Here is a 27,328-nt window from a genome sequence, read left to right as displayed (position 1 = left end):
TCTTGATGTACCCTGACTGGGGATAAGAAGGATGAATAACCCCATTTGGAGAAGAGAAAAGAGTTGGGAAATCAGCAGTGTTGAAGATGTAAAACTCCGTTGGGGAACTAAGTCTTTGTTGGGATGAGAACATTTGAAGGTATCTTCTTAATGATTACTCTGTGGGGATACGATCCTGTGAAACCGACTTTGTGGGAAGACATGGATGTCTTGAACATTGCCCCCAGTGATTATAGTACTTGCCATTCCTGGACTCGTATTGATTGGAAAACACCAATGAGTATTGATCGAAGTGTTGAACATGCCTTGCGTAGCTTTGCCCCGGCTTTTAGGGAATTTGAAGAGATTCGCCTCCCGAGGACCTTATGAGATGTGTACTATGGGTGACATGCCCCTAGTACTTAGTATGATGCCTCTGACTGATCGGGAAGTAGCTTTAGACCCACTTGGGTGCATGCCCCTGATTGTTTGACGTTTCTGAGTGATTCTCTGAATCTTGACCTGATTGCCTCAGATTGACTGGTCGAAGCATGTCATGCCCCTTGTATTCATCGACTCATAATCAATTGAGTCGGTTATAAGAGGTGTTGCTACCAAGATGGTTTCGTCTGTCGGGATGAGTTTTAGTCATTAGTCATACCCTGTGCAGATTCTTTATGATGCTAACACTTGAAATTATGTAGCAGAATATGTTTAATAATGAATTCATGATATGCAATGCATATGTCTGTCTTTAGTTTTTGAAGAACATTAAAACAGGAGATGTAAAAGCGTGATATTTGTAAAAACGTGATGTTTGTAAAATGAAATGTTTGTAAAAGGAGATACCAACTCAGCTTTTATGGCAAACCTTAAGGAGTCAGGATACCTTTTTGGTGACAGTATGCTTGCGAACTAACCATGCTTCAGTTAGGACTTTCAAGGGTTGTAACGTGGCTTGGTTCACAGTTTAAGAAACAAAGGATAACGACTCAAAATTTATTTGTACCCATCCCAATCTTTGTGATGTTCTTCGATCCTATGCTTAGTTAATTCTATGTTTAAGCCTTTAGCAAAGCTTGAAGTTGTAAAATTGATGTTTGATGATGGTTGAAGCACCAGCAATTTATTTGGACAAGCAGTCATCTTTTTTGTAATTCTTTTTTCTTTTGTCGAGGATTTGTAGTAACCTCTTTTTGACCTTGATTTTGTTATCCCTAACTTTTGCCTGAACTGTTTATTTTGAGATTACAGTCAGCGGGATATTTCGATTTTGATAAGTCTCCTTCATAGGTTTTGACTTAACATTTTTCTCTTTTTTCTTCCCTTTTTTATGGATATTGACTGCCTGACTTACTGGTCGCGGGAACCCATCATTATTTGTATAAACAACAGCTAGTGCAATTGAGTTAACTGAGTAACTACCCTGCCCCAGGTTATGATTAAGGGTTTTAATCTGTATAAGAAAGAAAAATTCTACTTCTTAGGCTCAAAAGGGTTGACGAGGGATTAACATCCTTATATCTCCACTGTTTAAGAATTGAAACAATGCCTGTACATCGTCAACATAGTCCACTCAAAAGCATATTGTATGAGGTTGCGGTCTCGTTTTCGTCATCCTCCCTTAAAAAGGCTTACAGCTTAGCAGGAGTTGAATGTTACAAAACATATACAAAGTAAAGACATAATTTAAAATGAGTAATAGCGAAATAATTTATTCAAGACAAACATATGTAATGCACTGATGATGATTATTAAAACAGATAATGTCTATCATAAGTCGAATGTTTAAACAAACAGAATAGAAATTGCGCATGAAAATAAGTCTAATAATTAAAAAATTCATCCTTCTGGACATTAATCAGTCTTGTCGTGATTAGGTCTGGGAGTAGTGATCACTACGGGAATCTTTGGATGGTTGAATTCAATTTCACCATCATCGATCATGTCTTGGATCTTATTCTTTAATAGCCAACAATTCTCTGTGTCATGTCCAGGACTATTAGAATGATATGCGCACCTTGCATTGGGCTTGTAGCTAGGAGAAGAGGTGTTAGGATTCTTAGGAGGATCCCTCAAGGTAATTAGCCCTTTCTTCAGCAACTGTTGTAACGCTTCAGCCAAAGTCATGTGAATCTTTGTGAATTGTCTTTTAGGCGCGCTATGTTTACGTTGTTGTTGTGATGCTGGTGTGGGGATCAGAACTCTCCCAACCTATTGGTTACGTTTCTCTCGACCTTTCGGGTTGTGCACAGCATTAGGCATGTGAGGCTTCTCAAGTGAGTTGAAGTTAACGATCTTGTCATCAATTAAGTCTTGAATCTTGTACTTCAATTGCCAACAATCCTCTGTGTCATGGCCATAACTGTTCGAATGATAAGCACATCTCGCATGACACTTGTACCTAGGAGTAGGATTGGCAGGAACTGAATATGGAGGCAATAGAGTTATCAAGTTCTGATTGAGCAGTTGTTGCAGAACTTGAGACAGCGGCATGTGCAACGGAGCGAATGATCGCTTGGGTTTGGATTTCCGTTTGTCTTGACCATCTTGCTGCCTATGTTGATCCCTCTCCTTCTTGATCAGAAGTGTCTTCAATTCTTCTTGCCCCTTGGCCAAGTTAAGGATCAAAGCTTGGAATTCAGCATTCTGAGCCTGGAGATTCCCGACAGATTGTCCGAGATCCAATTTCTCACTGAAATAAACAGCGGAAAGATGAGACACCTGTTTTATGAAGACCTGTGATGCAATGTTTATGCATGGTATAATTATGCGTATGCAATGTTTTCAAGGAGTTTAAAGGCTTTTTTAACACATTTAAAAAGAAAATAGAAGCAAAATAAATTAATAACTTAACTGAAAACCAATATATTATAAGTTTTATAGTTACATCAAAGGGTACTGAAAATAATAATAAAATAATAAAAAATAAAATAAAAAGAAATCAATCTTCAAGTCGGCGCTTCCTTTTCAAACTCCTGATCTCTTCCTTATGAGCTTTGATCATTTTGTTCCTTTCCTGAACAAGCCTATCAATCTCTTGTTCCCATGAGTGTATCTGATCTGGAGAGATAAAATCTTCGATCTTCCATTTACGGGAGAAATAGTCAAGCATACCGTCTCGCTCTTTGGCATCAGCCACTAACACTGCTTTTTCAGCCTCAACCTCACGTAAGCGCTTTTCAAGATCAGCTTTTTCTTGTCTCAAGCAAGCAACAGTGGCAGCAAGGTCTTCGTCCGGAGCGGGTACATAAGGCTCCACCTCTACAGGAATGACTGGAGGAGTAATCCTTGGAACTACAGGTGTGTCAGATGGATATGGTATTCCAAACTCAACGACTCGATCGTAAATCCATCTAAAATAGAGGTCTGAAGGAGTATAGTTTCTTAATCCCAAATCTCTTATACCCACCTTTTTTACCTCGTACCAAGCTTTAATGAAACGGCCCTTTTTCCCGGTTGTATCGGAATCGTAGTCGAAGTTTTCCGCACTAAGATATATGGAATGTGGCCTATCTTTCAAAGCAAAACCAAACTGATATCGAGCAAGGATAGGATTGTAAGTGATTCCCCCTCGGGTACCAAGAAGAGGCACATTATGGAATTCTCCGCAACGATCAAATAACTGGATTCCCTCGAACTCTTTTTGATGCCAAATGATATCATCATAAGAAAGCTTCATAATTCTCTGAATCCAAGTCAAACCTTCTTCATTCCTTATCATTGATCGAGGCAAGTGCGAAATAAACCACTTGTGCAGAAGAGGAATACATCCGAGAACACAACCTTGTCTCTTTGATACTCTAGCATTGATGGAATGCAATAAATCACCAAGTAGAGTGGGAACAGGATTCTTGCTGAGGAAGATCTTAATAGCAGCCCAATCAACAACTTTGTCGCAACAGTGAAACAAAACTTGTCCATATATCAGCAACGTTAGAACACTTTCCAAAGCATCCATGCTTAAGGCTTTAGCAAAAATTTTGGCCTTCTCGTGTAAGAAATCCACAGGTATCCCAGAATAGTCTCTTCTATTAATCCAAACCTTGTGAATTTCTGCCCTTGGTAAGTGTAAAGCAGCAACAATGTCTTCCAACTTAGGACCTCCTTCCTCACCAGGGTAAGGAATTTGATCAGGTATGGGGATGTCCATTATGTGATAAAACTCTTCTAATGTTGGTACCAGTTGAAAATCTCTATAAGTAAAACAATGAAGAAGAGGATCATAAAACTGTATCATGGAGTAGAGGAAAGCTTCATCCACTTTGGTTCCCATCAAACTTATCAGTTTAATGAGAGGCTCGGTGAGGACGAGAGAACCAGTAATATCATCACATAAGAGCTTTAATGTAGTAGATACTTTCTTGAAGTTGAGAAAGAAAGGCTTACGGACTAGGATTTCCATGTTCAGATAACCTACAAAACAAAGCATGGTTAAAAAACCTTTTTTCTCCTTGAAATGGGTTAGCCATGTTATGAATGCATGTATGCATGATGCATCACAGAAAAACAAATCCGCAAAAATCACACAATTTTGGCTTAAGGCTTGCATGGAGTATGATCAGGTGTCCTTCCCAAAGGTACTTCTATGGATAAGATGAAATCATCAACGGGTTCTACCAGTTATTCAGAATTGCCAGCCCTTCTAAAGCACCCTCGGACATGATGCATTTGCACCATGCAATGATACTTTGAGAGAGAACCTATCAGAATTGTAGTATCGGGTAGCGACTAGGTTCTCAACATTTGTCAAGAGTAGTCCCCCCACTACGTTCCTAAAGGCCAAGATGGGTTAAAGGTGACTAAAAGGTCCTTGAGCTCCGGCGCACCCACAGGCACATACATAGACCTCCCTAATTTGAGAAAGGTGTGCATATAGCTATGGAGTCCTAACTCAAGTGTGAAATTCATATTGACTCATCTCCCACATATGTGAAAGAGGTCGCCATGACTATGCCACTCCTATCTTAAGTGTACTTGAATCCGGGTCCCTTAAAAATAAAGCAAACAAAGCAAACAATAGAAAACATTTAAGTGAATCCTAAGCTTTTAAGGTAACCCCTCTTTTATTCGAAAATTCTCCCCAGCAGAGTCGCCAGTTCTGTAATACGGTGAACTGACTTTATTTGAAATGTCGCGGTTAAGCAAGAGTCGCCACCGACTTTTATTTTATCCAAATTAATGAAAGGCTAAAAGAACAAAAAAAAACCTTTTTATTAAAAGAAACTGAGTACGGGGGTAATTTATACAAAGGGAAGGTGTAAGGCACCCTTTGTATCCATGGTTATCCATGGGCTCTTCATTGCTTTGCTCTTTTTGAAACCAAAAGTTTAGAAATGTAGAAGAAGAAAATAAGGACTTTAGCTCGTAAATGAGCGCAGCCTTATTGGAGTTTTTGAGAAAAGTGTAGAAAAAAGGAACTTAAACCAGAGCATGTAATTAAGGGCAAATTACCTTGACATTGTAAAAGAGGTTCTTTTAGCCTTTCAGGGCTATCCATACCATAGGAGGGTAGGAAGTCCTTTTATTTGGAGGTTAAAGGGTCGTCGAGATTATCGTTCGCCATAAGACTATCCCTGCCATAGAGGGGAAGGTAGTCTAAGGGAAGGATCAGAATAGCCATCATTATTAGGCAACCAGAGGACACCTCAGCATTTCGTAGGCAACTTTGAGGGACGAGATCATATAAGCGAATCGAAGGCAACATCATTGGGACTTATGATCTGAATGAACTGAGGGCAACATTGCTGAGGTGTCCTCGTATTCGAGGGACTTGGCTATTCTGCACTGAAAACAAAAGGCAACAAGGCAACAGACAACAGGCAACAGACAACAGGAAACAAGAGAGGTTACCATAAAAGGTGTGTGGGTGCACAATCACGTGATTAATTCAGAAAATTATCTTGTAAATAGTTATTCTAAATTCAGTTCGAGGTTACACTCCCTAAATTACTAACCACGCAGTAATAATATAATGCAGTGTTAAGTGCCTTCAAGGCCACACAATATAGTCCAGGAGTAGTTACATAATAAACCATGGGGAAGGGGAGGAAAAGCAATAAAATAAAAACCCCAATAGAGCAATAAATCTGACACAAGTAATAATTAAAAGAAGAAATAAAAAAGATGAGTTTTTAGGGTTACCGAACATTTGAGCTTTGACCGGTTGGTTAACCTTGAAAATTGGCAAAGGAAGAATAAACAACAAAGGGTGGGTGTAGGAGGATTTCATTAAAGTCGGAATCAAACCCTAATTTAATTTATAAGGTACAGTTAATATTAATATAAAAGAAGGGATTGGAACTTAGCTTTGAATTTGACGCGTAATCGGAAGAACCCTGATGGTAACTCTGAAAAACTGCAGAAAGAAAAAAGGAAAAATTTTTTAGTGTAGGAATGATCCTCGTAAACCCTGATTAGGGCACAAGTTAACTGTGGTTAATAGAATAAATAAAACCAAATTAATTAATTATTGGTTTTCAACCTAATTAATTAAATCGGCAAGAAATAAAGTTTCGATTAAATTACCTAACCCTAATATGTATTTTTTATCAATTAATAAAAGCAATTATAATTAATTAAATAATTAAACAATTTAAATTAATTTAAAACCTTTAAAGCAAATAAAATTATTTAAAAATTAAATCAAATAAATCTTTTTATTTATTCTTTAGGTTTTTTGTAAAAAAGGAATTTTAGAATAATTTTTAATATTTGAAAGAATTTTAAAGTAAAATAAAAATATAAACAATATATAACAAAATAAAAACTAAGTTGTGTAATTAAAAAAAAATTGGAAAATTCTTAGCTTATGATCTAGTGTGATGAGGTTGTGAAGGACCATGGTGTTCCTGTGCTCCCTTAAACGTTAGAACTGGAGTAAGTGAGATCTGATGGTTGATTGTTAAAGACACACACCACACGCGTGAACCATCGAGCACCGAATCCCTTCGTTCCAATTTAAAAAGCACGCCCCCAGGGTCACCAATGGGAAGGTGACGCGTCAGCGTCTTCTTCATACTTCACACCTTTTACAGCACTCCTTTACAGGGTGCTATAAAAGCCTTGTATCTATTACACATGCATTCAATGAATACGAGTAAAACACCAAAGAAATGTGGCGCGACACCATAGATCGATTCGTCTCGTTCATGCGAATACAATGGTACTTGTCTCGTGGCTCAATTTGTCTTAATTCAAAAAGTCCTAATTGAAACTCAAAAACCCTAACAATGGTGGCTTACTCATAATGGCACAGAAATACAATTATTCATCCAGAATCCATTAAAACATCATATAGAACACAAATATGCAAACGAAAATAGTTTATGATGCGTGAATGTAAGTAATCGAATGGTTTCAGAATAGCGCAAACCGTGAGATGTTGATGATGATTCTGAGTGTGTTTCTTGCGTGTGAGGATTGGGATTGCTTCAGTGAACCTCCAGGGACGTATTGGAATCAACAGGACCTCTCGAATTGGCCTCCAAACTTGATTTCGATCTCTCACTTTTTCTGGATTTTTGCAAGCTCTTCTAGGGTTCCTGAATGAGGAATTTCGTTCCCTAGGGGTTTGTGCTTGTTGTGTTTATATAGGTGAGTGATTTAGGATTGTAATTTTGGTTTGAATCCTCTTGAATCTTTGATTTCCAATCTTGAAAATTTGAATGAAAATTAGTTTCTAATCTTTCTATTTTTGGCCTTGATTGCACCTCAAGCCATATGAACGAAATTTGGATGATCGGATGAAGATATTTGATTGATATTTGGCTTAGAATCAAAGCAAAATCATATCTTTCATTTAATTTACTATTTTATATAATTAAATTATGATTTAAATGAATATAAACCATAAAATAATTAATAAAAATAATAAAAAGTAGAAAGATATTTTTTTGAGACGTGCATGGGCTTAAGATAAAGATTGGATGAAAAGGATATAGGCCCATTTGAAAATATTTGGAGTTTTGGACCTTTTCTCTTCATGCATACCCTTGAAAATAAGTGAACTTGTGCCCCTTGCCATTTCCTCATACTTCAACATTTTTTCAAGTTCTTGAACTTTTTAGAAACCTTGAGGAGTCCTCTAACCAATGTCTTTGATCCCATGTCAAAATAATTTTCCATGCTCCTTGTATGTTCTTTTGAAAAAGATGACTTTTGGTTGACTTTTAAAAGGACCTATAATGTTTTGAGTCATGTCTCTCAAAGAAGCATTTTTAGACTTGGCATGTGAGAGACAAAGTTGTAGAGAATTCAATCCTTTGAATTAAAGCCTGAATTTTGTTATAGAGATAGTTTGAAACATCATAAGCCACATGAGAAGCATTGGAGCCTATTGATCTATTGACTTTCTTCAGAAAAATAAAAACCCTAATTCTTTGAACCATTGTTTAGGAGAGAGTGTCTTTGAGTCTTGAACTTTGGTATGAGCTTGAAAAAAATGAGATGGGCAAATTTTGGGGTATGACAGATTCGCAGCTTCAAGTTCAAAGGCTCAAGATGTCTCCTCTTTCTGATTAGCTTTTAGGTTTCTTTTATAGTGATTTTTAAGGTAGTTTAAATTAGGAAATTGTTCAATGATTTGTTGTTACGAAATTAAATTGTTTCAATCAGTTCTTATATTGAAGATTTGATTAGAGATTTGAAAGATTTGATTTGTGAAATTGATATTAGGGTTTTTGCATTGTAATGAATCTGGCCGAAATTGCATTTATATATATATATATATATATATATATATTTGATTTGCTACAAAACTCGGGTTTGATTCCATAAGAAATTATGGATTTGGGCTTAGGGTTGAAGAGTTGGAGATGGCTGCCGTTGGGGAATTAGGGTTTCCAAACCCTTTGTTGACTTCGGTCAACAAATAAAAAATAATAAAAATAATAAAATAAAAAATAAAATATAATAACAATAATAAAAAGGAACATTCTGATTTTGTTTTTTTGGATGTTGACCTCTGGTCAACGAATGTTAATAGTAAAGATACATTTTCTTAATAACAAATCCAACATCAACCAAATCAGAATTTATAAACAATATTATATTTAAAATTGATATTAGTTAATATTTATATAATAACAATTCAACACTAAATGTATAAAAATTAAATACAATTTACACTAAAGTTTATTTATTTTAGAGAATGTATAAATAACCCAAAAAATAAAACTACTTATAAAGTTAAAGTAGTATGACTAAATTTATAAATAACCGTTTTTATTACAAAAAATAACTTAAAACTAAACCAGTTATTCCCAAAATAAATAAATTAATATAACGAAGTGTCAGTATTAAATAAAAATATATATATTTTAAAGTTATGAGTAAACCATAAAACATAAGACCAAGTGAAAAATTGTTTTGACGTAAGATCAAAGGCAGACAAATTTTGAGTATAAGTAAACCATAAAACATAAAACCAAGTGAAAAATTGTTTTAACTGTAAGATCAAAGGCAGACAAATTTTGAGTATGAGTAAACCATAAAACATAAAACCAAGTGAAAAATTGTTTTGACTGTAAGATCAAAGGCAGACAAATTTTGAGCATGACAGATGTATTGACATTTTAATTTTGTTGATTCGTTGGAGTATGACAGTGACAGACTCCCTTTTTATTGAATGTGTTTTACTATCATTTGTTGAGAAATTTCAAAGAGAATAATATGTTGATTTACGTTGCGTTAATGAAGTTAAAGTTGATAATTATGTTGGATTGTTGTTAATTCATCCACTTGATTGTGTTATGTATCTATCTTTGCATGTTCGAACATGTTTTTATGAGTTACGAAGTGTAGCATCCTAATTGTGTGTTTTAATTAATGAAATTAATTACACTGATTTTTATTAAATTACCGTTAGAAATTAGGGCGTTACAGTTGGTAATTTGTAGTTCATTGTCGTCTTCCTCAACCAACTCCAAGTTTTGTTCATAAATCTCTTTCAAGAATGAAAAATTAGCATGGGTACCTCGGGTGTTCTCACACTACATTAGGGCTTCCATTGAGTCAGCTCCCAAATAATCACCATCATCTCCTAGGACTCATCGCATTTGATCCTAGAATGATCAAGTTACTTCCCCTTGATGAGAAGGTGTAGAAGGAAAGCAATGTCATCTAGTATAATCGTCATCTCGGTATTGGGGAAGTGGAAAGATGACGCTTCTTTATGTCATCTCTCAACAAAAGCCTCATGCATGTCATGGCTGATGGTTACATACCCAAAAGAACCCAAACTAACAAGACAGGAGTATCTGATGACATTTTAGAACCACACATCCTTGGGCTGATAAAGATTGTGAATCTTTCTGGCATAGTTAACAGATTTCAAACAATCACATTCATGTTAAAAAGAATATATAACAGTATCAGTCATTATGTTGTTGTTTGCAGCCATTCTCCTAGAAAAAAGGAAAAAAGACATGAGTTTAAAATTTTGTTGTAGAAAGGACCACATTCGAAGATGCATCTCCAAAAAAAGCTTCGTGTTTTGCTTAAATGGCAGAATTAGTTCCTAATATTGTCCTAGCAACCCAAAATGCATCAAAATTGTAGTGCATGGCTTTAACATTACCTATTTCGAATTCTAATACTACATAATGCATTAAGAGTAAACTATTTATCTAATATATTAATAAAAATTCAAAATAAATTAAATGAAAAACTTACTTAAAAATGTGTCGATGAGGAAGAACAATTTTGAATGCAGTATGTGGAGTGAGTTAGGATTGTTGCCTCAGTTTTTATAAAAATCGAGGTGATATACCATTCAGGACAAGCTTCGAATCCCAGCTAATGCACTTTATGTTTTTATTTGTCAACAACTATAAAATAAACGACTTAATTCTTCAGTTTCTTTGATAAACTAAGGGATAAAATAATCAAATTTTACTATAAAACACTCGCTAAACATCTTTTTGCCTAATACTATCTTATTTGTAGCCTCCCCGCCGTCGAATACATCATTTTTTTAGGATGGATTGTTGTTGGCAAGGATTTTCGACTAAGAATAAAATCCAGCCAAAATGGTAGGGAATCTGAAAAGGCTCTTGAAAACAAAAAAGGCTAAGGTTGAACCACTTCTGGTCGACTAAGAGATAAGGAATAAAATTGATCCATTGGGCCTAGAGACGCCAAAAGGCCCGACAATTGGGTAAAAGCCCAATAATTTAAATGAATAACCTATGTCACACACGAAGAAAGTTTTGGAGGGAAAATGCACCTGAATGGAGAACGTGGAGTCATGTGATGGGAGTTGAGATAAAAGAATGTGGAGATCTTAAGGGAGTCAAGAAAATCCACGAAGTAGTTATTTTTATGCACTATAAATAAAGAACTTTGTACATAGTTTTAAGGGTTCACAATTTTACAGACGCCTGCACGTTAAACACTCAGAGTACCCAAGCGATGAGCGAAATGAGTCAAGCAAGCGATATGTATGTTTGAACCACGTACTTTTCTACAAGCTTTAATATTATGTCTTTTACATTCAAACTTAAATGCTTTCTTTACATGCTTTTCATTTAAACTTTGTTCAATTATAACCAAAAGTGTTAGAACAAGATTTGTTCTGATCAATATTCTTAGTTTTGATGATAACAAGCATATGAATTTTGTATGAGATAATGTGGTACTCTAATACTATGCAATATCCATTTCAGGAATCATATAAAGAGTATGCACAAAATCAGCGCAAGAAGCACTGACTCAGAAGGTTCAGCATGCAACATCAGAACATGGTCTGGCAAGACATCAGAAGATGGTCAAGCAGAATCAGACATGGGTCTATGGAAGCATTAGAAGAACTTGAGATCAGAAGCAGAAGCACTGAATTTCTCATGGTATCACGCTCAGAAGCACTTCAAGGTCAGAAGACAAGAAGATGCTCTGCACCAAGCTGTTTGACTTTGATGACATTCAAACGTTGTTTACACAAACATCAGATCAGAAGCAAGTACTAGACTGGCAGGCTACGCTGACTGACAAAAGGAACGTTAGAAGCTATTAAAGGCAACGTCAGTAGACACAGCGAAACAAGGCTCGAGGTAGTTGACAAAAGAGTGAAACATTAAATGCAATGCTGTACGGAATACGCAAAGCATTAAATGCTCCCAATGGTCATCTTCTCAAGTGCCTATAAATATGAAGTTCTGATGAGAATCTAAAGACTACACTTGCGCACTATCCAGAATCGCTGTCAAATTCAAAAGCTCTCAAACTTCATCATCAAGCTCACCACATTGCTGTTGTAATATCTTAGTGAGATTTAAGCTTAAACTTAAGAGAAAATCACAGTTGTGATAATAGCTTTATAAGAAGCATTGTAACTCTTAAAAGAATTTATTTACATTAAGTTGTAAGAACTAGAGTGACCAGGTTGTTGATCAGTATACTCTAGCAAGTCTTAGAAGTTGTCTAAGTAGTTTGTTCCTAGAGTGATCAGGTTGTGATCAGGATACTCTAGAAGACTTAGCAGTTGTCTAAGTGGAAAACCATTGTAATCAAGTGTGATTAGTGGATTAAATCCTCAGGTGAGGTAAATCACTCCAAGGGGGTGGACTGAAGTAGTTTAGTTAACAACGAACCAGGATAAAAATCATTGTTCAAATTGTTTTTATCTTACAAGTTTTAAAGCTACACTTATTCAAACCCCCCCCCCCTTTCTAAGTGTTTTTCTACCCTTCAATTGGCATCAGAGCGTCGGTTCTAAGGTGCAAGCACTTAACCGTGTTTAGAAAAGATTCAGGAAGAGAAAAACGCTTCAGTAAAAGATGGCTGGTGAAATTCCAACAAACACACCTACATCTACATCTGGCTCTGCTGAGCAATACAATGGAAATGGTAACAATGGTTATACTTGACCACCAGTATTTAATGGTGAAAACTTTGAATACTGGAAAGATAAACTGGAATGTTACTTCCTTGGTCTAGATTGTGACTTGTGGGATCTTCTGGTGGATGGTTACAAACATCCAGTGAACGCTACTGGCGTAAGGCTTACAAGACAAGAAATGAATGATGATCAAAAGAAGCTTTTCAAAAATCATCATAAATGTAGGACTGTTTTGCTGAATGCTATCTCATGCTGAGTATGAGAAGATATCTAACAGGGAAACTGCCCATGATATATATGAGTCATTGAAAATGACCCATGAAGGAAATGCTCAAGTCAAGGAGACCAAAGCTCTTGCTCTAATCCAGAAATATGAAGCCTTCAAGATGGAGGACGATGAAGATATTGAGAAGATGTTCTCAAGATTTCAAACGCTAACTGCTGGATTAAGAGTTCTGGACAAAGGTTACACCAAGGCTGATCATGTAAAGAAGATCATCAGAAGCTTACCCAGAAGATGGGGTCCAATGGTGACTGCATTCAAGATTGCAAAGAATCTGAATGAGGTTTCTTTGGAAGAGCTAATCAGTGCCTTGAGAAGCCATGAGATAGAGCTGGATGCAAATGAGCCTCAGAAGAAAGGTAAGTCTATTGCATTAAAATCTAATATTAAAAAATGCACTAACGCTTTTCAGGCTGAAGAAGTAGATTCTGAAGAATCAGAATCAGAAGAAGAAGATGAACTGTCCATGATCTCCAGAAGGGTAAACCAACTCTGGAAGAGCAAACAAAGGAAGTTCAAAAGCTTCAGAAGTTCAAAGAAGTTTGAACGAGAAGAATCTTCTGCTGGCAGAAGATCTGACAAGAAGAAGGTCGTCTGCTATGAGTGCAATGAGCCTGGACACTTCAAGAATGAATGTCCAAAACTTCAGAAGGAGAATCCCAAGAAGAAGTTTCATAAGAAGAAAGGTCTTATGGCATCATGGGATGATTCTGAATCATAATCAGAATCAGACTCTGAAGGAGAGCAAGCCAACTTTGCACTGATGGCTACAGTGGATGATGGATCAGAATCTACATCAGAATAAGATTCTGAAGAGGTATTTTCTGAACTATCTAGAGAAGAGTTAGTTTCCAGTTTAACTGAACTTTTGGAACTCAAGGCTCATCTGAGTATCAAATACAAAAAGCTGAAATAGCAATTTGAATTTGAAACTAAGAATCTGGAAGTGGAAAATTCTGAACTGAAGGAAAAAGTTTTAAAATTATCCAAAGATAGTGGATCTCCTTCGGAATCAGAAAAATCCATTCCTAGTCTCAATCATATTCTGAAAGAATATGACTCAAGCTTCAGAAAGTTCCTATCTAGAAGTATTGGCAGAAGTCATCTTACTTCTATGATATATGGTGTTTCTGGAAACAAAAGGTTTGGTTTTGGCTATGAGGGTGATACCTCACATAAATTTGAACCTGTTGATGATTTGAAAATCACATACAAGCCATTGTATGATCAGTTCAAATATGGCCACTCACATGATATCAAGCTCACATCACATGCACAGAGTTTTAACACAACACACACCAAGAAGCATGTGACACAACCTAAAAGATATCATGCTGACAAACCCAAAGAATATCATGATGTTCCTCCTGTTACTTATCATGCTAAACCCAAGTTCAATCAAAACTTAAGGAAAACTAACAAGAAAGGACCCAAGAAATTGTGGGTACCTAAGGAGAAGATAATTTCTGTTGCAGATATCCTTAGTAGCAAAGAAGGCAAAGCATAAAATGTCATGGTACCTGGACTCTGGGTGCTCGCGACACATGACGGGAAGAAGGTCTATGTTCCAAGACCTGGTGCTTAAGTCTGGTGGAGAAGTCAAGTTTGGAGGAGATCAGAAGGGCAAGATTATTGGCTCTGGAACCATAAGTATTGGTAACTCTCATTCCATAACTAATGTACTTCTTGTAGAAGGATTAGCGCATAACTTATTGTCCATAAGTCAATTAAGTGACAATGGTTATGACATAATATTCAATCAAAAGTCTTGCAAGACTGTAAGTCAGAAGGATGGCTCAATCCTATTTACAGGCAAGAGAAAGAACAACATTTATAAGATTGATCTTTCTGATCTTGAGAAGCAGTAGGTGACTTGCCTTATGTCTGTTTCTGAAGAGCAATGGGTCTGGCACAGAAAATTAGGACATGCTAGTTTGAGAAAGATTTCTCAGATTAACAAACTAAATCTGGTCAGAGGTCTCCCAAATCTGAAATATAAATCAGATGCTCTTTGTGAAGCATGTCAGAAGGGCAAGTTCTCCAAACCGGCATTCAAATCTAAGAATGTTGTCTCTTCCTTAAGCTCGTTAGAACTTCTGCACATTGATCTGTTTGGACCAGTCAAAACAGCATCTGTCAGAGGGAAGAAATATGGATTAGTCATCTTAGATGATTATAGCCGCTGGACATGGGTAAAGTTCTTAAAACACAAGGATGAGTCTCATTCAGTGTTCTTTGAATTCTGCACTCAGATCCAATCTGAGAAGGAGTGCAAAATCATAAAGGTCAGAAGTGATCATGGTGGCGAATTTGAGAACAGATTCTTTGAGGAGTTCTTCAAAGAAAATGGTATTGCCCATGATTTCTCTTGCCCTAGAACTCCACAGCAAAATGGAGTTGTAGAGCGAAAGAATAGGACTCTGCAAGAAATGGCCAGAACCATGATCAATGAGACCAATATGGCTAAGCACTTCTGGGCAGAAGCAATAAACACTGCATGTTATATTCAGAATAGAATCTCTATAAGACCTATTCTAAATAAGACTCCTTATGAATTGTGGAAGAACAGAAAGCCCAACATTTCATATTTTCATCCGTTTGGATGTGTGTGTTTTATTCTGAATACTAAAGATCATCTTGGTAAGTTTGATTCTAAGGCACAAAAATGTTTTCTTCTTGGATATTCTAAACGCTCTAAAGGCTGCAGAGTATACAATACTGAGACATTGGTTGTAGAAGAATCAATCAATATCAGGTTTGATGATAAGCTTGGTCTTGAAAAGCCAAAGCAGTTTGAGAATTTTGCAGATATAGATATTGACATATCAGAAGTTGTAGAACCAAGAAGCAAAGCTCCAGAAGCTGAAAGTCTCAGAAGCAAAGAATCAGAAGATCAAGTTGTTGCGTCTTTAGAGAATCTCAGAATCTCAGAAGAGCCAACAGTCAGAAGATCTTCTAGACTCTCCTCTGCTCACTCAGAAGATGTGATCCTTGGAAAGAAAGATGATCCCATCAGAACAAGAGCATTCCTTAAGAACAATGCAGAATGTCAATTAGGTCTTGCTTCTTTGATCAAGCCAACTTTTGTTGATCAAGCTCTAGAAGATCCAGACTGGATAATTGCCATGCAAGAAGAACCAAATCTGTTTACAAGGAATGATGTATGGGATTTGATTCCTAGACCTTCAGAAGCAGTGATCAGAATCAGAAGATGAAAAGCTCTATTCAGTGCAACACAACTGTCATCAAGAGTATTCTGATGGTGAACACGTGTATGTACGGTTGGTAAAAGCGTGAGTTAATCTGATAGGACGCCGCCCTAGGTAATTGTGTTAAATCATTTCATTTACCATGATCTCTCATCTAACGTCACTCATCATTTAATGCAATTGATTTCATTTGATTCTGTAACTGTTCATTCTCATAACTTCATTGCATTCATTTTCAAATCCGTCTCTATAAATACATTTCAAATCATAACGTTTATCTTTTTTGCTCCCATTCTCTCTTTCTTCTTGCATGCATTTTTTGCAACCTTTTCAGTCTCTTCTCAAACCCTATGCGCAAACCCAGATCTTGTTCTTCAAACTTCTGTTCTGTTTCAATGGCCGCTTCATCATCTCAAAATGTTGGCTCATCTGTCCCTCTCCATCTGCAAGAAAAAGATGAGCAAATCACTCCGGTTATTGCCTGTTCTATTTCCAAAAAGGAGTTGGAAGTTATCTGTGAACTCATGGTAGATTTTGATAGCATCGAAGAACATGAATATCATCTTAAAGAAGATATCATTTTTCAAGGATGGACTTCATTGTTTGCTGAGTTCTGTGGACCGGTCTACCCAGATCTTGTTAAGGAATTTTGGGTGCATGCAGTTGTTGCCCCTAAATCCATTCTGTCTTTCGTCCATGGGAAGTTTGTGGTAGTTACTGAGAACATTCTGAGAATGATGTTCGATCTAAGAAACCCTGAGGGTGCTTATGAAATTGATCAAAGGGCTGATTGGGATGAAGTGTTGTCTACCCTTTACACAGACGTTAAGAAGACAAAGCATGTCAAGGACATGAAAGACCTCTACAAAATCTGGACCAAGATTCTTCTGGGGTGTTTCTATCACAGGAAAGGAACACATGCTGCAGATTTCGTCAACAATGAGCAGAAATACATTCTGTATTGCATTGCCACTAAGAAGAAGGTTGATGTTATCTACATAATCTTCAATCACATGTGGAATGCTGTGAGGGATTCCAGAAATGCCTTCAGAGTGAAAAATTGTACTATCATTCCTTTTGGAAGAATCATTACAAACCTTCTGGTTCACTCCAAGATTGTTGAGAACCTGGAAGCTGAAGGTACTATCAAAGACCTTGTCGTTACCACTGGAAGTTGCTTGAATGCTCTCACTTTGAGAAAGATGAAGGTTATTGATACTATCATCAAAACCCCTCAACCTCTTCCTGGAACAAGAAGCAGAAGAGATCTTATTCTTGCTAACTTTGAAACTTTCTTCAGAAGTGAGGTGCTAGAAGTCAGAGCTAGATATCTGAAGTCACTCAAAGAAGATGAAGGAGTAAAAGATCAAGAAAAAGGTGCTCCTGCTAAAGAAGGTCGCAGGAAAACTTCTACTTCTAGGGCTGCTGCCTCGAAAGATGTTTCAGAAGCTGTTCCTGAAGCTGCTGTGAAGAAGGAAAGAAGGACCAAAAGAAAATTTGATCATCCATCTGATAATCAGGTGAAGGTAGTTCAGAATGTAGCTGCTGCTACTGTTGAAAAAGTTGTTCCAGAAGAAGTTATTGCTAAAGTTGTTCAGACTGTTTCAATTGATTTTGAAAAGAATAAGAAGGAGGCTGCTGAGAAGAAGAAGAAGAAGTCAAATAAAAATGTTAAAATTGTTAAAACTGTTGAGAAGAAGAAGATCAGAAAAAGGAAGTTAATAATTAATGCCTCTGATGAAGATGAGGATGCTCAAAAAGCTGTGAATCAGCAAGCAGAAGCTGTGAATCAGCAAGCTAAAATCTCTCAAGGACCAACAACTCAAGCAGTTGAAGGTCAGAAGGTTGCTGTTAATGAGAAGGAAGCTCTAGAATCTGCTAGAAGGAGAGAAATCTCTCGTGGAAAGGCAAAGATTGTGGTAGAGCAGAAGAGTAAGAAGCAGAAGAAGCTTGAGGCTGTGTTCGAAGCTGTTCAGAAGGTATCCAAAGGTATACATCTCTCTGAACCTGATTCTGTTCCTGTTTTACATTCAGAAGTTGCACCAATAGCTGTTGCCCAAACCCCTGAACCAGTAAATCAACCAGATAAAGCCCCATCATAATCACCATAAAAGTTCATGTTCTCACACCTCCCTCTTCTCCTATAACCAAAACCCTTACTCCTCCTCCTTCACTCACTCCAGATGTTCCCACTCCTTCTTTTCCACCCGCAACCAACTTTGTTTCTGACCAGGCCCTTGAAAACACTGTTCTTGATATACCACCCCTACAAACTCTCTTTCCACCTCACACAAATATATCCACCTCTCAACCATCTCTTCATGCAAACTTTGAACCCATTCCTTCCACCTCTCAAAACAAACCTAGTGATTCTGATCTTCCAAATACTGCATCACATGAGCAATTGCTCCGTGACTGCAATTACACTCCCAAGCCTCGTCCTGAAGCTTAAATGGTAGTGTTAGATTCTGAGAACAAAGCAGAATCATCTTTTAGGTTGGATAGAGAACCTCAACCCTATTCTATCCCCAACCCTGACTCTCCAATAACCAAAATAAAATCCCGCCAGGAATACCCTATTGGTGTAATTTTTGAATTAGTAAAGAGGAATCTCAGAAGATTCTTTGATACTCTCAGAATCGCTGAAAGTGCAGGCCTGAATGATGTTGCTATGCGAAAGTTCTGGAGAATCTTCCGAAGAAAAGCTGATGCTTGTTTTAAAGAACTTCAGGAAGTTTGTGTAGAAGCTGCTCCACGGCCTTGTGGAATTCTGAGAAGCTATGAAGATTTTTGGTTCGCTCGTCTCGGAGGTAGATATATCTTTGAAGAGAAGAGATTTGTGGATGAGCTGGAAGAAGCAAGAATTGCTGCTGCAATGGAAGCTAACCCTTGCAGGGAGATTGTGGTCTGGAGACCTCAATATCCTGTTCTGATTGGAGACTTCAGGACTCTCTTTGAATTTCTGAGGGAAAATCCTTCTGAGGAAGATCCAAGCTTGGTCATTCCAGAAGTTGTTGACCCACCAGAAGTTGAAGGTCCTTCTGCTCCATGGAATCTGGCCTCCATTCTTCAGGCTCTTGAGAATGGAGATTCTGAGGTTCCTGCTGCAGTGTATGGAGATGCTTCTACGGAAGAAGCAGATGCTGAAGATCATGTTGCTGAAACCATTCCTGTTGAGGAAAATCCTGCAAATGATCTGACTATGGAAGCTACGGATCAGAATGCCATCCCTCTGGAAATATGTTGTGAAGCTTCTTCTGATGAACCTTCTCGTCTCGCAAGGACTCTGGAAGTGATTTAGAAGAACCAGGGTGAGCAGAGATCGATCAATGCTGAGTTTCGTGCTTTCATGGAGAGGCAGAATGAGAGCAACAATGGGATTCATGATATGCTGGCCAAGATCATGTCAAAACTAGGGTCATCTTAGTCATTGAGTCTTAGATTGTTTTCTTTTGTTTTGCTGCATCTGTTTTTCTATGCATCTTCCCTTGCCCTCTTGTACTTCTGAACCTTTTCTCCGTGCTTAATGAAAATTATCCTTTTCTTCAAGTGTTTGTCTTTTTGTTTTTCATCTGAATCTTTTATGTTTTTGATGTTATGACAAAAAGGGGGAGAAAAATGTGATAAATGATCTGATTTATTTTATCAGTTGCTGGGAGAAAGGCTCCACATTTCTAACAGAACTTGCAAAGTTCTATGTCTTTGAGTGTTTTTTTGCAGGAATTGAAGATCCTCTTTAAAGCTCAACATGAGAAGCAAAGACATGGGGAAAAGCAATTCTATATAGAATCAAGCTCATGGAAATTGAAGCAAGCTGAGTGCTATAAAGCTTCAAGAGTCAGAAGCAAGAAGGAAGAATGTTCTGATATTCTGATGATAGAATATGTTTTCGTTCTTATTCCTTATATGTTCTGATGCATGTTTTTAGTTACAAAATATGCTCTGCAACATTATGTTTGTGTGCTCGGGTACATAATTATATGTTCTGATACATATTTTATGTTATGATTCATTCATGCTGACTTTTGTCGTTTAGTTTGTTCTGTAACATTTCAGGATGTAAAGATGCTCTGATGATGCTCTGGTACATTCAATAATGTTCTGATACAATCTAGCATGCAATGACTCAAGAAGAAATTCAAGCTCTGAAGCTGTCCAATGGAAGCAAGAATCAGAAGCTATGAATATTCTGAAGATCTAGGAAATTCAAGTTCTAAAGCTGTCCTATGGAAGCAAGAATCAGAAGATGTGAATGTTCCGAAGATCTAAGCATATGTGAACGTCTCAACTGAAATACTCATGGAAGTCTTTTATTTATAAAATTCTTCTAGTATTTATGTCAGGGGGAGATTATTTATCTCAGGGGGAGATTGTTAATCTCAGGGGGAGACATATTCACACACTGGGTTTATATGCTTATGTTATAGCTGTGTAATTGTCTTTAGCCGTCTGATATTCTGATCGCAAATTCATATCATTTATGTATGTTTTTGTCATCATCAAAAAGAGGGAGATTGTTAGAACAAGATTTGTTCTGATCAATATTCTTAGTTTTGATGATAACAAGCATATGAATTTTGTATGAGATAATGTGGTACTCTAATACTATGCAATTTCCATTTCAGGAATTATATAAATAGTATGCACAAAATCAGCGCAAGAAGCACTGACTCAGAAGGTTCAGCATGCAACATCAGAACATGGTCTGGCAAGACATCAGAAGATGGTCAAGCAGAATCAGAACATGGGTCTATGGAAGCATCAGAAGAACTTGAGATCAGAAGCAGAAGCACTGAAGTTCTCATGGTATCACACTCAGAAGCACTTCAAGGTCAGAAGACAAGAAGATGCTCTACACCAAGCTGTTTGACTCTGATGAAATTCAAACGTTGTTTACACAAACATCAGATCAAAAGCAAGTACTAGACTGGCAGGCTACGCTGACTGACAAAAGGAACGTTAGAAGCTATTAAAGGCAGCGTCAGTAGACACAGCGGAAACAAGGCTCGAGGTAGTTGACAAAAGAGTGAAACATTAAATGCAATGCTGTACAGAATACGCAAAGCATTAAATGCTCCCAACGGTCATCTTCTCAAGTGTCTATAAATATGAAGTTCTGATGAGAAGCTAAAGACTACACTTGCGCACTATCTAGAATCGCTGTCAAATTCAAAAGCTCTCAAACTTCATCATCAAGCTCACCACATTGCTGTTGTAATATCTTAGTGAGATTTAAGCTTAAACTTAAGAGAAAATCACAATTGTGATAATAGCTTTATAAGAAGCATTGTAACTCTTAAGAAAATTTATTTACATTAAGTTGTAAGAACTAGAGTGATCAGGTTGTTGATCAGTATACTCTAGCAAGTCTTAGAAGTTGTCTAAGTAGTTTGTTCCTAGAGTGTGTAGCAACCTGCCTAAAAATTTCAGCTTTCGAGTCGCCACCTATTCTGAAGGGCGAATAGGAACCCTACGCAAATAAGAGATTGAGGGTAAGTTATTATAATCAGGCTGAGGGAAGGTATGAGGCACCCCCAGCCTTTTCCTAAAGGCTAACATTCAAAGATTAGGGTTGCACGGCAGGAATTAGGGAGAGATGTGGCAAACAGAATTTTAATGACATGATTGAGATTTTGAAGAGGGGGACTCGCCTTGTTGCCAAGTGCCTACGTACCTCCTTAGGGAGGATCAGAGTCTACGTAGTTCGGGAAGGGTTGTACGCCATTTAGAGTTTGAATTTGATTTGATATGGTTTTTTAGAGGCTTTTTAGTTAGCCTATCGCAGTTTGTTTTGTCTTGTAATTTGAATGGATTTTAGAATTATTAGGGTTTGGGCGTACAACCCTGATTTGGCACAATTAACCGCAATGATCAATAGGTTTGATCACCATAGTTAAAAGATTAAGGGTTTGCATTGTTACCAATTCAAATCGATTAATTCGATTATCACTAATAACAACTTATTGTATTTTATTTATTTATTAATTGGCGTTTTATATTGTTACCTCTCATAATCGATTAACACGACTACAAATAATAACAAATTTAATTAAATAATAAGGCAAGATTAATCACCACAACCAATAAGATAGTTGCAGCCATTTAATCGAATTTTAGTTGGATTTCATTTTAATTAAAAAAGGTACTTTAATTATTTTTATTGTTAACCACAGCGATTAATCGATTTAATCGGCGCAAATAACAAATTAAAAAAATATTTTGTATAAATGTCATGTTTTTATTCTATAAACAAAATAAAATAATTTTAATGTAAATTATTAATTATCAACTAATATTTTAATTACAAGAAAACAAATTAATTAGATTTTTATTAAGTTTTTATTAAGGTTTTATTAAGGTTTTGTTCAGTGTGGTTCTAATTAAGGTGTATGGTATGGGGACTAAATTCTGGGCGTGGGATTTGGTTAGGGTGAGAATCAAGGGTCAGATTATGAGGGTACATGGTGAGGGTTTGAGATCTGGGGCGCACCTGATCAGGGATTGAAATTCAAAGAAAAAATAATATGCTGGAGGGAGGGCTCGAGCCTGCGACCCTCCACTCCCAAACGCAATCATTAACCAACTCAACCAAACGAATCACTTGTTTAATATACGCGCTCGGTTCAATAAATAAAATAATGCCTCTAAACAGAAATTCAAGCGCGCGAAATTTAAACTAACGAACCAGACGATGCCAGCTCATCGTCTTCCACCCCCAGACCTGCAATTCTTTGTTAGTTTAGCTACGATTTTGCTACGGTTTTGTCCGTAGCCTTTTGACCTGGAAAACAACGAATAGAACACCTTGGCATAAAAATATTTCGCGACTCCTTTGATCCACTCGTTTTCATCACCCGAACCTAACCATGCTATTATCTTGCCCCAATTTCACCCCTACTGGAAAACCCCAATTAAAACCCTAGAAAACCTCACTTGGTCGTTAATGGCAACTCACGAACAAACCAAACAAACTTCAATTCAATCATAAAAAACGTTCACAGCAATAAGACAACAACAAATATGCAATCAAAACATCATGAAAACGTGTATATCATGCTAATCGATCAAGGTTCTGAAGCGACTTACTTGGACTGAATGGAGAGAAATCTGGGGGTGCTGATGTAGTGCTATGATCCAGATGCGTTCAGAATCCTCCCACAAACCTTTTGCAACTTTTAATTCCTCTTGAAAGCCTCACAATTGCCAAAATCGAATTTGTATTTTCTTGGTGATTTTTCCGTTCTTGCAAGTGTCTCCTTCTCCAGATTTTCGTCCCCTAGTCTGGTGCTTGATGTTGTATACTTATAGGGAATAGAATTAGGTTAAAACCTTGTCCAAAACTTCACTTGAATCAAATCTTACTACTTTGAGAAATTGGATTTTATTTCTTGAATTTTAAGCTACCATATTTGGCCCAATTTGTATGAATCTTTTCCATTTGACTTATGCACGAAAATCAAATGTATTTGGTCATAAATTTTGATTGAAAAAATAATCCAAACAAATTTTCTATCAAATATTTGATTTTTCATTTAATTAAATCATTAAAAATTAATTTTAAATGAAATAAAATTATGTAAAATCAAATAAAATGATATAATTTATGGCATATATTTTGGATAGCTTGTGGACCAAGTTTGGGTCATAGAATGTAGGCCCATTTGCAAGAATCTCAATTTTGAACCCTCCTTTTTTCACATTTGGTCCCTCAAAATCACCTGACTTTGATCAAGCATATATCCTTCAATTTTTAAGCTATGAGGGAGATCTAATACTTTTTAGAAACCTCAAGAGGTCCTCTACAAGCCATTTTGGAACATATTTTTCATTTGAAGCTTTTATCTTGATCATATCCTCTTTGGGAAAAAACTGCTTTTGAAGGATGCCTGAAAATGACCTGTAATCTTTTGCCTTGTATCTCTTAAATGAAGCATTTTTTGCCTTGGCTTGTGAGACACAAAGTTGTAGAGAATCCAATTTCCTTCAAAATAGGCTTTGAGTGGGGAATTTCTGATGTTCCATGTGAAAGTTATGCCCAGTCAAAGTTGGGTTGACTTTCACCTAAGAAACCCTAATTTGAACCTTTTTATATTTGTTCATCTCTGAGTTTCTATTAATGGAATCATGATCAATTCTTGATCAAATGATGGTTATGCACCCCATACTTGATGTTTGTCCAATGATTATGGTTTGAATCATGCCTTGATTGTGATTGACCTTTCAGTTTGAATCAATTGACTGTGAATTATCTGGATCATTTAAATGAGCCATGTCTTGAGATTTGAACTTTGCCTTTGTTATGAGAGAAGTGTGGGAGGTAAATTTTGGGGTATGACAGCTGCCCCTATTTAATTACCTTGGATTGGGTGACAAGAGGGTGTGTAGACCTCGCGTCGTTCCGATCGAAGAGTTATTAAATACTGGAAGGCCCCTAAATTTGCCCTGAGCTTGGGTATGGATGAAGAGAAATGTCCTGCTAAAGCCTGAGTCTTACATAGCGAGGACCTTTGTTGGTTGTGTAATCGGCTTGCTATGGCCAGCAGGCCTCCGTAGTTTGTGGATCCCTCACTTACCATAGTGCTGGTAAGCTACTCGCATTTTGTGAACCTCTCACTTACCATAGTGCTGGTAAGCTACTCGCAGTTTGTGAATTTCTCACTTACCATAGTGCTGATAAGCTACTCGCAGTTTGTGAATTTCTCACTTACCATAGTGCTGGTAAGCTACGTCGCAGTTTGTGAATTTCTCACTTACCATAGTTCTGGCAAGCTACTCGCAGTTTATATCTCTCACTTACCATAGTTCTGGCAAGCTACTCGCAGTTTATATCTCTCACTTACCATAGTTCTGGCAAGCTACTCGCAGTTTGTATCTCTCACTTACCATAGTTCTGGCAAGTTACGTCGCAGTTTGGACCCCAATAGGATTGCTTGCTATAGTTCTAGCAAGTTCACCTGCACTAACAGGGTTATCTGCAAGTGTTGTTGCAGAATTTACCTGTGTCGAATTTTTGTTCCTGTAAATGCGTATGCATTATGTTTATATGTTGTGCATATGCCCCTGTTGTTTGTATAATGCGTATGTATGAATGCTTACACATGTGTAGGTTGCATGTATATTGACGAATGTATGTATTAATGTATATATGATACCCCCTACATTTATCACTCATCTCCTTATCACCCATTGCCTTTGTTTAACCCCTTTTTCTTTTGAGTTGTTTGTGACTTTCTGGCTCAGTCTGATTAATCCATTGATACCATCCTTTGAAATGATGTTCGGCTAGATTTTTTAAGTGATCGCATCACGGGGCGTCTGTAGCCTTTCGGAGATTTCACAGTTTTATTCTATTGCTTTTGCGTTGAAAGTTTGTAAGTTTCTCATGTTAAATCCATGTTAGGGTTTATAAACATAAATTATCCTTTGCAAATGGTACTGAAATTAGAAATGAAGCATAGTATGCAAAAAGGAAATTTTATTGATATTGCCTTGAATTGGTGAGTGTACAGAAATGCGAAGAAAGAAAATGACAAATAGAAATGATATTAATACTGCCGTTGCTCTTTTTTGTTATCGAGGGCCCCAATAATCCTTCGACTTCAGAAGTAGATGATTGCACGACCCCTCACCCTTCGTAGTTTGCCTTCGGCTTATGTCCGGTAATCCTATTTTTGCTAGGCATAGTACTTCTTGACCGCGTCTGAGTTGATTGGGTGCGGTAGCTCATCCCCATCCATTGTAGTGAGGACTAATGCCCCTCCTGAGAACACCGTTTTTACAATGTATGGACCTTCGTAGTTAGGTGTCCATTTTCCACGGGCGTCGAGTCGAGGTAACAGTATCTTCTTGAGGACAATGTCACCTTCTTTGTAGGTTCGAGGTCGGACCTTCTTATCGAACGCTTTTTTCATTCTTTTCTGATAGAGTTGTCCATGACACAAGGCTGTCAGTCGCTTTTCTTCAATGAGATTAAGCTGATCAAAACGAGTTTTTACCCATTCCGATTCTTCTAACTTTGTGTCAGCTATGACTCTTAGTGATGGGATCTCCACTTCGATTGGGAGGACAGCTTCCATACCGTAGACTAGGGAGAATGGGGTTGCCCCTGTAGACGTACGCACCGAGGTTCTATAACCGTGTAAGGCGAATGGGAGCATTTCGTGCCAATCTTTGTATGTTTTCACCATCTTTTGTATTATCTTTTTGATATTTTTGTTTGCAGCTTCGACAGCGCCGTTCATTTTAGGCCTGTATGGTGAAGAATTGTGGTGTTCGATCTTGAACTCCTCGCACAGCTCCCTCATCATGTTATTGTTCAGATTCGACCCATTATCGGTGATAATCCTGCTTGGAACCCCATACCGACATATGATATTATGCTTGATGAACCGAGTGACCACTTGTCTCGTCACGTTGGTGTAAGAGGCAGCTTCGACCCATTTGGTGAAGTAGTCTATGGCAACCAATATAAATCGGTGTCCATTCGAAGCTTTAGGTTCTATCATCCCTATCATGTCGATTCCCCACATTGCAAATGGCCATGGTGAACTCAGAACGTTCAACGGGTTTGGTGGTACGTGCACCTTGTCAGCGTAGATTTGGCACTTGTGACAGGTCCTTGAATATTGGAAACAGTCGGCCTCCATTGTCAACCAGTAATACCCTGCTCGCAGTATCTTTCTAGCCATTGAGTGTCCGTTTGCATGGGTCCCAAAGGTTCCTTCATGTACCTCCCTAATAATCTCTTTGGCCTCGTTTTTATCTACACATCTCAACAGCACTGAATCATAATTCCTTTTGTACAGGATGCTTCCGCTTAAGAAGAATTTGGATGCAAGTCTCCTCAGTGTCTTTTTATCAATTGTTGAGGCATTCTCCGGGTATTCTTGTTTTTCCAGGTACTTTTTAATGTCGTGGTACCATGGTTTGTTGTCAGACTGCTCCTCAATCGTGAGGCAATAGGCAGGTTCGTCGAAGTGTCTAACAGTTATCCGTGGTTCATGGTTTGGCCAGGTCACC

At 37.4% G+C, this 27,328-nt stretch overlaps 1 protein-coding gene across 1 annotated transcript; it reads right to left on the bottom strand.

Moving 5' to 3' along the window:
• Positions 1 to 2,923: 2,923 nt before the first annotated feature.
• On the bottom strand, positions 2,924 to 4,132 carry LOC131633694 (uncharacterized). The gene has a single exon (XM_058904384.1). The coding sequence runs from the start codon at positions 4,130 to 4,132 to the stop codon at positions 2,924 to 2,926; it is 1,209 nt and encodes a 402-aa protein (XP_058760367.1).
• Between the last annotated feature and the right edge of the window lie 23,196 nt (positions 4,133 to 27,328).

The sequence above is a fragment of the Vicia villosa genome, unplaced genomic scaffold, assembly GCF_029867415.1.
Source record: "Vicia villosa cultivar HV-30 ecotype Madison, WI unplaced genomic scaffold, Vvil1.0 ctg.001165F_1_1, whole genome shotgun sequence".
NCBI lineage: Eukaryota > Viridiplantae > Streptophyta > Magnoliopsida > Fabales > Fabaceae > Vicia > Vicia villosa.
Note: the sequence above shows the minus strand (reverse complement) of the source record. Positions and strands in the feature narration are given on the sequence as shown.